This window comes from Dermacentor albipictus, chromosome 10 (assembly GCF_038994185.2).
Source record: "Dermacentor albipictus isolate Rhodes 1998 colony chromosome 10, USDA_Dalb.pri_finalv2, whole genome shotgun sequence".
Classification (NCBI taxonomy): domain Eukaryota; kingdom Metazoa; phylum Arthropoda; class Arachnida; order Ixodida; family Ixodidae; genus Dermacentor; species Dermacentor albipictus.
In genome coordinates this window covers 68,106,908-68,119,130 of record NC_091830.1, presented here as the reverse complement: position 1 = coordinate 68,119,130, position 12,223 = coordinate 68,106,908, and the positions used below count along the sequence as shown (strand labels likewise).

Here is a 12,223-nt window from a genome sequence, read left to right as displayed (position 1 = left end):
CGCCATGGAAACATGCAAAGGTTGACACTGCAGCAACTTCTCATTGTCATAACCAATAAAACATACATAGAGGAGGGTGCGTAAATGTGCTTACAAAACATATTTAAACTACATTGCATCTGTTGCTAGTAATGTGGATAGTAAATATTTATCATCTTTTTTGAGTATTAGTGTTGTGTGATGCAAGCTCTAATATGAGCCTTCATTTTGCACTGGACAGAAATTAGGATGATGGTTTTGATGTCCCGAACACAGTTCACAGAGAGGCCTAATGGCTGAACAAAGAACAGGGGGTTTGACATCATGGAGTGTTGCAAAGAATGGCCACCAGGGGCGCTTCAAGGCTGACACATTGGCAGTTGAAAATTGGTGGAAGAAAAGTAGGGAAATGACAAACAATGGAGGCGTACAAAAACAAAGTTCCCAATAGAGGTTCAGAAAGTTTGGCGATGGGAATTCATGTTTCTTTTTTTCCTTTTTCTTTAGGATAAGCTAGGCCATTAGGCAATATAATAAGAGCTTGCTGGTGCACCCCACTGCCTCTTTACAAAGGGGACACTCATGGCATCCATCCATCCATCCATCCGTCCAGCCAGTGAAACCAAAAATGGTTTGTTCAAACAATAAAACTTCCTACAAAAAATTAGAGGAAACTAAGGGGACCTTCAACAAAACCTTGTGTTATAAATGCAGTAGTTCTCAACGATTGCCGTTCTCAAAAACAGCAACGCGCAACCACCGTGGTGGCGAGATGGCCAAGGCTACTCACATGGCACTTGTGCGAAGAGGAGAGAGGGAGAAGGAATGAAAACGAGGGAAATCGACTGGACACGCTGCGCCTACTATATGACAACACGATAACTCCGGCAGGCTGCATGGGTTGGTATAGGCGCGGATACTCGCAGTACTGTGTATCATTCCCATGGTAGCTTAACATCGCAGCACCAGAGTTCCTTCAAGTAATCGTTTGGGGGAAACTTCACGACTTAAATGTTGCACGACAGAACAGTGATTGCAATAACTACTGCCTGCTTCCTTCTCTTATCATTCGCAGCCTGTTTGCCGGCACGGCTGTGCTGGCGAGCTTCTTCTTCACGGTGACATGGCTGCCTGCAGCGCTCATCGTGGCTGAGAAGTGGTGCTCCTCAACATGCTGCCTCTGTGTGCCGCCATTCGGGGTGTACCTGCCACGGCTCAAGCGCTTCTGGTGTTGCTCCCCCGTCTGTGCCGCACTGTGGCGTCTCCATCACAGGTCAGGAAACCTATCGTAGCAATCTTTCTTTTCAGTTCAATGTTCAGATTTCAGATATAGTACAGTGGTGCGGTACATTTTAACGGGTACAGAATGAGTCTCACACTGGGGTGTCCCAGAGTTAAAAATTGTTGGGGGCACGACCAGAATACCCGATCAGTAACATAGCAAGAAATTCGCTGAACTTAATGAGTTTTTAGCCACTTTAACGACAGCTTTGCCTTTTTGGAGTCTGCAATTTTTTAGCAGTGTAAATAGCCAGTGATTCCCCATATCCCAGTAATTTCCCAGTAGTCCCCATTTTATCCCAAGGGGGATTATGCTCATGAATTCCTTGCTGCTTCTTACAATATACTTAAGTACTTATTAGTGAGTCATCTGGGAGCATCAACACTGCTTTTCTAGTCAAAGCACAGTCTTCAGATGCCATTTTAGAAAATTGGGGTTTGTTTTCACTTTTCACATTATGACATTTGTCACCACAATATGAAAATAAAAAATATACAGAAGTCATCTAGGGACAATAAAACATTAATATAACAAAATACATAGTGGAAAAGTTATCATCATCATCAATACTTGGTGCCTTTCAACAAAAACGGAGTGTTTTTGACTGCGACATGCTCACATTGTCAAAAGCAGATTTACCAACACTGTTTCGAGTGCTCTAAAACCATTATTGATCAGGATGAGACTGTGATCACAACATCCTGAGAAGAGACGCTCCAGATGAGTAAAAATGGCTCAGAGTAAATATGGCGAGCACTCTCGTGTCGTGAACAGCAGCTTGCCAACATCCTCAAAAACAAATGTATACATGCAATGCATTCTGCCAGTACTTTGTAGCAAATTAACTTTAAAGAGAGGTAAGGATCGACTGGGCGGTGAGCGACTGTATGAGAAATGATAAGCATAATGTTAAGAGGGAGAATTATCATAGTATGGGTTCTAGAGCAAACAGTTGCAGCCAGTACTCTAGCGAGAACAAGTGAATCTGGGCAGGTGATATAAGGCATAGATCAGGTAGCTGGGGTAAACAGTAACAGAAAGAGTGCCAAGGGAATGGAAATGCGGTTGAGGGCGCTAGAGGATTGGACAGGGCAATTGTTGCCACCACTGGTGGCACTTAATTCGTCGGCACAGCCACCAGGGGGCATGCAGTTGCCCCACCTATATCGTGCAATTTGTGGCTGACAGTTTAGTTTGGTCTGTTAAGGGGACCGACTACTCTCTAATAACTGGTTCGTGTAACTTGTAACAACTGGTGACGAAGATGGGATGGCGAGATTAGGAAATTGGGAAAAAGTTGGTTAACACTGGGCAGGGGCAGTTAGATATCTCTCTAGGTGGTGCGTTCGTGTTGCAGAAGACATAAATTGGCTGATTATTAAAACGATGACAACTGCCGGTTGACCACCTGGCACTTCACAGTGCAGTTCCCACTTGTGCTTTGCACGGTCTTGACACCAGGTGGTGAGGTCAGAGAGTTGGTTAAGGCTCATTTGAAATGTTCCAAACAGGGGCAAACAAAGCAAGAACAAGAGAAGCACTAAATGTCTGTCTTAGCATGAGTGTTCCATTAGCTGAACTGACTCATCACATTTAGCAATGCAACACAAATCATGTGACTGCATACAGGTAGTGTTATTGTTTTCAATGTGCTAGCCACTTGACCAAGAAGTAGCCAAAGCATACAACACAAGAATTACGGACAGCAAACGCAGTAGTCAACAGTCGGTAATTATTCAGGTGAAAGGATTTGAACATTTGCATTACGTGAGATACTTTTCCTCTTCACATTTTTCGTCAAAGCTGTCATTGCGAGTGGACATGCTTAGATGCAAAAATACAGGCACGTAAACATAAACGAGATAGGTGTAAACATGCACGTCTATCAGATGAACCGAACGCCGCTGCGTATGAAAAATTTGGTGCAACATGGGTAGGTAGGGGTGATGATAATGATTATGCACGGGGTGAATTTCATACATCATGGATATACATCTGTTTCAGTAATTGCTTGCCCGAGTCTGTAGAAACCTTGTAAAACATTCTGGCAGAATTTGTAAGGTCTAGGTAAAATGAGAGTGTCACGGGAAAAAGAACAAAAACTAAACTGCCATAGATGAACGCGGGTAAATCAAGTTTGTCGAGCGATAGCATGGTTTTTCTTGCTTTGGGAAAGGACACAGATGCTGCTCGGCACCGTCAGCAACTACCGCATCTACAATTGCACCACAAGACAACACACAGACACTGCTTAGCGCAGCAGCAGCAACGAGCGAATTGATCTTCATGCTGCGTCTCACTTCAACGTGAACTAAGCATCGGAAGCACAATGCGTACGAAGCTACCAGCATTCGACGCACTTTGTCCACATCGCAGATGACTTTCAAGATAGGAACACCCACGCTGCGTATGCAGTAGCCGCCGGTAGTGGCAGGCCAAGTCCCAGTTTGACCTTGGCTGAGCTTGAAGGTCAGGCTTATGGAACCAGGCATTTTCTAGGTTCGTACCTGAAGTAGCAGAGCTATCGCTCTAATGTTTGTACTGTACTGACTCCAGTGCGCTCAAGGCTTGCTGCAAGTTTCATACACTTTGACTGTGAAAGAAATTATAGGATTGGGAATTTTTAAGGATAGAGTGTGGGCTTATGTGTGAAATGACCATTCGTGCAAAAATTTGTTCTTGCTCATTTGAAAAGTTAATATTATGCCCACAGTTTCGAAGCTGTTTGAAACGTCCGATCGAAATCGGAGGTATTTCTTTCATTTCTTGATAAGCTCCGATCAAACTCGGAAGTCTTTCAAGACCAAAAAAAAAAGAAGGAATCTTTATGCAAAAGCTTAGTGTAGACAAAGCAGTGATAAGTGCAAAATCGTCTTGCCGAGTTGCTAGAATAAAGATGAAGGTTAGCACTGTTTCAATACAAGACATGGAAGCATAGGGGCATACAGAACACATAAAGCACATATACCCTCATGTGTAGAGGCAACCCCCATCCATTTAGTCTTGACCTTGGTGTCTGCATCAGCTAGCAAAGGTATTGTCATTGTTTCTGCTTGAGAATGTTCTCCAGACATATAATTATGCCTTAAACAAGAACTAATGCTAACTAACTGCTTTGCCAACTGCCAATCTATCAAGCACCATCAATCCCAATCACAGCTTGAAAAATGCTGGGGAGTCTGATAGTTTTGTTCGAGCATGTACATAGGTGTTTCAAAGCAATGAATAAATAAAAGTCATACCGTCACATGCATAGTACAACAAGAACTTATAAAAATATATGCAGTTTGCAAGAACTTTGTAAAAAATAATCGCAATGCTAATGTATAATGGGATTCGCTAGTTATGTATTTTATTTACGAGCTGTTCACATGATAGTGATCTCACCAAACTGTTGAGATTGCTTTGCAAATGGACCATATGAGGAGGAAAAAGAAAAATTGAAACATTCCAGCCAAGATCTCTAAGGAACAGAGTTAAGAGGGTGCATGACCCGTTGCACGCAACTACGGTGACCAGTAAATGAAACCAGTGCAGTTATAAATCATGAATAATGATCAATACAGTGCAATGTGACAAAATATTCACACCTGTGCCCTTGCATAAAGGGCTGTGATTATAAGGCAAGTGCATGTGACAAATGTGAGAGTTGATAGTTAGATGGTGACAGTGGTACTGAATAGAAACACCTAATCGTTTAATAATAATAAAGTATTCATTCAAAGCTCTAAATTTCAGCAATTTATTGGTAATCAATTTATTACAAGAAACAAAAGTAAGAACCAAACTTCAACTTTTAAAGAGTTTAGCACCCAAACTCAAGTGCCGGTCGATCAGCATGCTGCCCTGTATTTCGAAGTACAGCGGAACCTTGTTGATATGATACGGTTTAGTATTTCTTGGCGTCGACGTTTGCAATCAACAACAAAGAAATTAGCCCATAGAGCTATGTTTCTTTTTTAGTGGTTGATACCTTCCCAAAAAGCATGATCTTTTGGCACCATCGTTCAGTACATTCCCAAAAACTGCTATTGGATGATATGCTTTCTGGCTGCTAGATCTCATGTAAACAAGAAAAGAAGCCACTTGCGTGCAGTCGAGAACAATAGCTGCCCACCGCAGCATATTCTCCACAGTACTTTTCTCTGACTTCGGTCTATGTATCTTCTTGGTTTGTAAATTTTTTCTCATGGGTTCACTGTATTTTCTCCTGTTTGGCCTGTTGTAACACAAAGTTATTGAAACTTGCCAACTTCAGTGTTTGGCCCCTTTAGAATACAATGTAGTATATCTATGAATAAAAATATTATCTAAGCCCAAAGTCGTCATAAAACATTGTTATGTCACTGCGAGCAGGTTTGAAAACCTTAAGCCATCGGCACCAACTCTCTTTGGTTTTGCATCTTTTCTGGCTTACCAGCCTCTTCTTACAGTAAGAATGACTTTTTGTGGTATTGTGGAAGTGTAACCTACTAATGCAGCTCTACTTAATATTTCTTTTTACTACCCCTTTAAACAAGAACCGGTTAGTTTTCTAAAGATAGAGTCAAGCTTGGTGACTGGTTATGGGACTGGTTATGCTACTGGTTATAGGGGACAAGTTGGTCAGACTTAGCATCTGAAACTAACACAGGCACTGTGAGAGGCACTATGCTGGAGGGCTTTGCATTGACTTTGACCGCCTTGGGTTCTGCGGTGTGTGTGGAAAGCCGATTGCACCAGTGCTTTTGTATTCCACTACCTTTGCAATGCTGCTGCTACAGCTGGAACTCGAAACCGCAGCTTCGTGCTCTGCGGCACAAGCCACCAGGGTGTCGCGCTGGCTGTTGTAATTCTGCTTCTGAGGTTGCAGAATCGGTCTCTGGTTGCCACTTCTGCATTAGAATGAGAGCATGATGCGAGAATGCCCGGTGCTGAGAACACCATAGTGTTCATGCACGAGGCTGAGAGTTTTTGTGAACATTGGAAGAAGGCTATAATGGTCAACGCTTGCGAAAATTGTGCATGATATTCAGCTGCATCTCAACGGAAACTTCATAGTATGCAACAAGCAAGGGAGAGTAAGGGGATTCAAGGGGCTTGATCGATTTTTTATTGTATAGTCACAACCATACAAATAAAATGGACAATGGACCCATTGTCTGTTTTCCTTGTGTATTTCAAACAATTAAGCACAATTTGAAATGCAATGAACAATGTGAAGCACAATGACACATTGTCTCATTCGGACAATGAATGAAGCCAGGGTCTTTTTCAGCTGGCTTCAGTGTCTTTTTCTTTGTGTGGTTGTGAATAGTATGCAACCAAATTCAATAGAAGCACAACATAATTTTTTGCTGTGATTTTTGTAAAGGAAGACCACTTCAGAGCATTCCCCTATAATGTCGCTCATAGACCCTGGGTTATTAAAGATGTTAAAAGTGTGCTAGAGAAGAATGAAAAGATAAGCTTGGCAAGATTCATAAATAATAGTTCTGGGATGCTGAAAACATTAGTCTTATTACCATATGTGGAGGATTGGTAAGCCACTAAAGGCAAATAAATTAAAGGTGGGTGGCATGGCGACATCATCTCAAGAGTTCTCTCAATAGCTGCCCCTGACGTCAATTATTTGGATAGCATCTGCTCAAGGCTAATTAACATTCTACTGATAAAGAAGTGATTATATTGCATTCTAAGGGAATTACAGTTAACATAGCGAGTTTTGAGAACTTTCTCTGCACGTAAACTGGCCAAGTATGGAAAATTCTTCGACATAACGCTGGCATACCAGTGTTATAGCTTTTGTGCAAATTGGAGAAGCCAAACTTTCTCCTCTATTTTTTCCACTGGTAATTAAGCCTTTCCCACGGAATATTTGAAAATAGTTTTCATATTATGCTTAGCAATACATTATACAGTGGCTGGTGACTGGCAAGTGATTCAATGTAGTGAATATATGCAAATTTTCTTCTTGGCACTGAATGCAGCTTTGCTGAAGCGGCACGTGTCTTCTACGACAAACTCCTGCCGTGCATCGTGATTCGGCTGCGGTGGTTCTGGCTTTTATCGCTGACCCTGGTGGCCGCTGGTGGGGCGGTGGCCATCTTTGTCCACCCGCGCCTGCGTCTGCCCGAGTCGCCCGAGTTTCAAGTTCTGAGTGCCAGCCACCTGTTCGAGCGCTATGACCTTGACCTGAAGGAGCGCTTCTGGTTCGAGAAGGCACGGAGCAGGGTAAATTATTATTCGCAGGTTTCTTGTGTTCTTGAGAGCAGTCCTAAAACATTTATTGCAGTAGCTGGTTAGGACAAGATTGAACTTTTTAGCCGTGGCAGATAGTTAGCACATAATTGCAGGTAGGCAAAGAACAGCAAAATGCAGTGAGAAATCCAAAACATGATGATTTTTTTCTCTCCATAAATCTTTACTTGCAAGACATCAATCTATATGGGAATCCCACGTGTGCAGGAATTTTCATACAGTGCAGAGGTAACTGTCATGTTAATACACTGCCCCCTCCCCCATACAACTCCAACGTCTCTGAAGACTAGTCATATGACCTAAAAGTTGTAATGCACCATCCCAGTATTCAGAGTTGTTGATGTATGCTGGAGATACCAGCCACAGTCTCAAGAAAGGGTATCTTGAACTGTTCACTCGAAGTTAGCAAAAAGAGGTATTGTTGTGAGCCATGCTAAAGCCACCCTCGGAAGGTTGTGTGAGCACCAAGTGGCACCGAGTATACAGCAGCTCAAATACAGAGGCTTAAAAAGAGCAGGCTTTGAGCTCATACAGCAGGTTGTCAGAGGATTCTGCTCACCAGATCACCTGCATGCAGGACCCGTTCCACCGACTGCCTATACGCATCATCTGGGGTGTGCTTCCTGTGGACACTGGCGATTACCTTGACCCTTCCAACAAAGGGGCAGTGGTGTTTGACCCTGAATTCGACGTTGCGGACCCAGCCTCGCAAGAGTGGTTGCTATCCTTCTGCAAGCGGCTGCGTGCGCAAAGCTTCCACCGTTCGGCACTCGGCGTCCTCTTCTCGGGCTGTTTTATCGAGACATTCAAGTCTTGGATGGAGAGGCGGTGTGTCGACAGTTTCAAGCAGGTGCGTGCAGCGACTTTTCTTTCCTCTAATGCAACCAACAACAACATTTATGGTGATATGGCATCACACAGTTGAACCCACTTAAAACAATATTCACTTGGCAAGAAAATCACGTTCTTACAACCAGGTTGCACAAAAAAAAAAGCAGACTGAACAACCATTTCAGTAAATAGATGGAAAGGAGTAAAGTCAAACCCACTTACAGCGTTACTGGTTTTAACAATATTCAGATGTAACAATGAGCAACTGCTGCATCAAATTTTGTTTATGTTTCTATGGTAAAATAAACTGCTTACTACAATGTTCCCATGCCGCATTATTGATCATAATGAGTAAGTATGGCTAACGGGTGTCTGTACCGAAAAGAAAAGGAATGCGAAATGAAGGCAAAGAAAACAAAAAGAATGAGAGTCGCTTGGCCACACCCTGTATGGCCTTTGTCGCCTCTCTCCTGTCTCCTTTCCACCCTTTCAGCATTGGCAAGGGGCCGAAAGAGAGACGGGGGAGGGGTGAATTAGGCCTGTGATAAAGGTGTGGCACACAACGAGGTGTGGGTGTGACATAGGCCGGTGGGACAAAGCAGCTTGCATTTTTTTTCCCCCCAAATGTGTGCGGAGCGAGATGTTTGGCACAAAGGTGCATGAGGCAAACCAACTCGAATTTTTTTCCCCCCATGGATGTCGCATTTTCTTTCTGAAAGCAGGCAGGCATCGAAGAAAAAGAAAATGGGCATGCCATAGCAATCTAACTCAGAGCAACATTTTCATATACACTGAAACACATGTCTTACCAAGACTCAGCCATGTGGTTTATTTACTGGAGATTGCTACCCGCTATTTTGTATTTTCCACAAGAGCACATATGTACTGAACTGTCTAGAAGCAGCTGGCATGAACATGCATTGAACTTGGTCTGCAGACGGATGGCCGACCACAGCAGAACCTCTATAAATTTTGATGGCAACCCAAGAATTCACAACAAGCTCCACCCACAAAACCGCACAGTGTCGGCACTTGGTGCCTCTGTGCTCCAAAACATTGTTCCCAAAGGATACCGATAACAAAGTCGCCTTTGCCATGCTGTCACAGAAATGAGTAAATGTAATTGTCTGGCTCATCTCCACTAATTCTCTTTGAATTCGGCAGTGGAGTATTTCCTGCTGCATTCTTACGTCAAAAACTATACCCTAGCAAAAATTCCAATATACATTTGTGTTAGTCTAATAAGTTCTTTGTATTTGACATAGAAGATGTTTATTAGTTTGATAGAAGTTTATAGTATTAGTCTAGTACAGTCGCTTATTAGTTTTCTGTCAGTCCAAGAGAAAGTTGAACTGGGTGCATATTAGCACTTTATAGGTAATGGGTATTATTGCCATGGTGCTTGCTGGTAGACGAATAGAAATATGTATTAGGCCCATGATCAATTAGGACTGTTAGAGTTAAAGCTTCCTGTCCAGGTAAGTTGTAGTAGCAGACTAAGTTCATGCGTATTTGTGTTGGAATTGGAACTAAATGTTGGTTGGTCCCAATGAGTGGTAAATGGTTGAGTTATGTGTGTGAAATGACAAAATGACAGAACCACAACAATGTTATTATCATCATCATCATCATCATCATTATTATTTAACAGTAAAATATAAATAGAGTTCTCAAATAATAGATCTTTGTAGTTTGCTATTCAACTGCTGACCTGTCACATTGGTCTTCAACTTAATCATTCACAGGCCGACCGCTTTCCCTGCTGCGAGTCTTCCCACTTCCCATACCCGAGGGACGTCTTCAGCCTCTGCCTGCGGAGAGCCATCGCAAGCTTGCACCAGTCTCCCGGCTACTATTTTGTCCCCGGCATGGCGGGACCGCGCTTCCTACGCAACGGCACAGTACGGGCAATCGTGCTCGAGTACGACAGCGTCTACTCTTACTCCCACTCGCACCACGACATGGACAACTTCTGGCACCGCGTTGAAAGCTGGATTGAGCAGGAAATGAAGTCTGCGCCACCGGGTCTTCGCAACGGGTGGTTCACCAGTGACCTCGAGTTCTACGACCTCCAGAGCAGCCTGGCAGAAGGCACGCTGGTCGCCATGGGCGTCGCGGTGGGTGTGTCGTTTGTGGCCCTGCTGGTGACCACGCTGAACCTTCTCGTGAGCCTGTACGCCATCGTCACGATTGCGTGTGTCATCTGCACGACGGTGGGAGCTCTGGTGCTCATGGGTTGGCGGCTCAATGTGCTGGAGAGTATCACGGTGTCGGTGGCTATTGGCCTGGCCGTTGACTACACGATACACTACGGTGTGGCCTACCGCCTGTCAGCTCAGGTAAGCATTTGTGCAGTGTTTTAACAGTACATCTATGCTTAACATGTATCGTTTTGTGCACAGGTGGGTTAGTGAAGAGCACAGTCTGATGCCACTAATGAAATGTGGTCAAAAACTTATTTTCACGCCTAAAAATTTGTGCTTACGACCTATGCAAGTAACCATATGTAACGACATTCTAATCTTATAAGCACCCCATAATGATTGTCAGCACAAAGCAAGGCTCTGAAAAAGCTCGAGAGATTTGGCCAAGCTGGTGTGGTGAGCACCATGTCACAGCGTTGAATGTCATTGCACGTTGAACCTTACGAGGGTCTCAGGATCTCACAGGAGCACTGACCATTGTAGATTTTAGCTTAGCGAGCCGTCACCCGTCGTCTAGCACGCCGCTGCACCCGTACTGAGGCTGCAAAGGGGCTACGGAGCGCTACGAACACAATAGAACACAGTACTGCCTAGCTGAGTTGGCGGAAACCATTTATTGTCCCTGGCAGGCACCCAACACTGCACAAATGGCTGGTCCCAGTCAATTGAAGTCATAGCGCTGGATTGACACCGACAAGAAAGATGACAGGACGTGCGCCATCAACTATGTCAATCCAGCGCTATGACTTAGTTGATGCAATGAATTAACTAGCCCCAAAATCTGCATGCCCGGTCCCAGGGTTCGCAGGAACCAAAGGGATCCTATGCCAAGGACGACAAGAGGAAAGCATGTACGTACCCAGTGTTGTTCCCAGAGAGAAGACCCACGCTTACATTGAGCGAAGCTGTCAGGGGCTCCCTCGCGATGCGAGGGCCCCTAATGCAACCCATTGTGAGTGGAGTGCTTACAACCATCGCGAGCAGAAAGCGTAGAGGCGCAGGGATGACAGAGCAGGTTAATGCCCACGCATAGACGCTAGGGCATACCTCAATCTCCACTACCCGCAGTGCAGAGCATCTTCTGTTATTCTTTGTTTTTACTTGTGATAGCAAATTATACCTTGCGTTTACACTGTTTGTGAAAGCCCTTGTCTGAAGCCTTTGTGTGTCGTGTGTGCTTTTGAGACATGCACTGAGTTGGCATTTTGTCTGAAACCTTTTGCATGTCATATGTCTAGTCACACAAAAACCAAAAAGAAAACAACATAGGTGGTAAAATGTAGAAAGGTACGCACGTAAATCTGGGAGGTTATGGCCATATTTGCCAAGTGCATGCTAGATGGCGCCACAGTAGAGCACGGCAGCATACGCAGGCATCGCTGAGACTCATATTATCTGCTTCTTGCTAGCACAAATTTGTCATTGTGCACTTGAAGTGCTGATTGATGAGCAAGAGCATAAGTTATGCCCTGTGTGCGAGAGAGGCCTAAACTTGCTTTTGCAAGTCCTTTCAGTCGCAGTTTTATGTGAGGAGTTAGTTTTTCTGTTTCATCACAGATATTAACAAACAGTGAGGGACGTTATGTGGAATGTTGCTGTCAGTAGTACATAGTGAATTACTATGCTTGTAGTTGTGGAGTAACCATTAGATGGTTAAATGCTGGTTAGGTGTGCCTTGTAATGTTGG

The 12,223-nt window shown here is 43.9% G+C and overlaps 1 protein-coding gene across 4 annotated transcripts in view; it reads left to right on the top strand.

The window, feature by feature from the left end:
* The window catches only part of LOC135899632 (protein dispatched homolog 1-like), a 500,922-nt gene that overhangs the window by 477,654 nt on the left and 11,045 nt on the right, over positions 1–12,223 (top strand). For all 4 annotated transcript variants that reach the window (XM_065428947.2, XM_065428939.2, XM_065428962.2 and 1 more), the window contains 4 exons: positions 1,055–1,252; positions 7,231–7,474; positions 8,079–8,351; positions 10,078–10,671. In XM_065428947.2, coding sequence (XP_065285019.1) covers positions 1,055–1,252; positions 7,231–7,474; positions 8,079–8,351; positions 10,078–10,671 — 1,309 coding nt within the window. The remainder of the gene's footprint in view (positions 1–1,054; positions 1,253–7,230; positions 7,475–8,078; positions 8,352–10,077; positions 10,672–12,223) is intronic.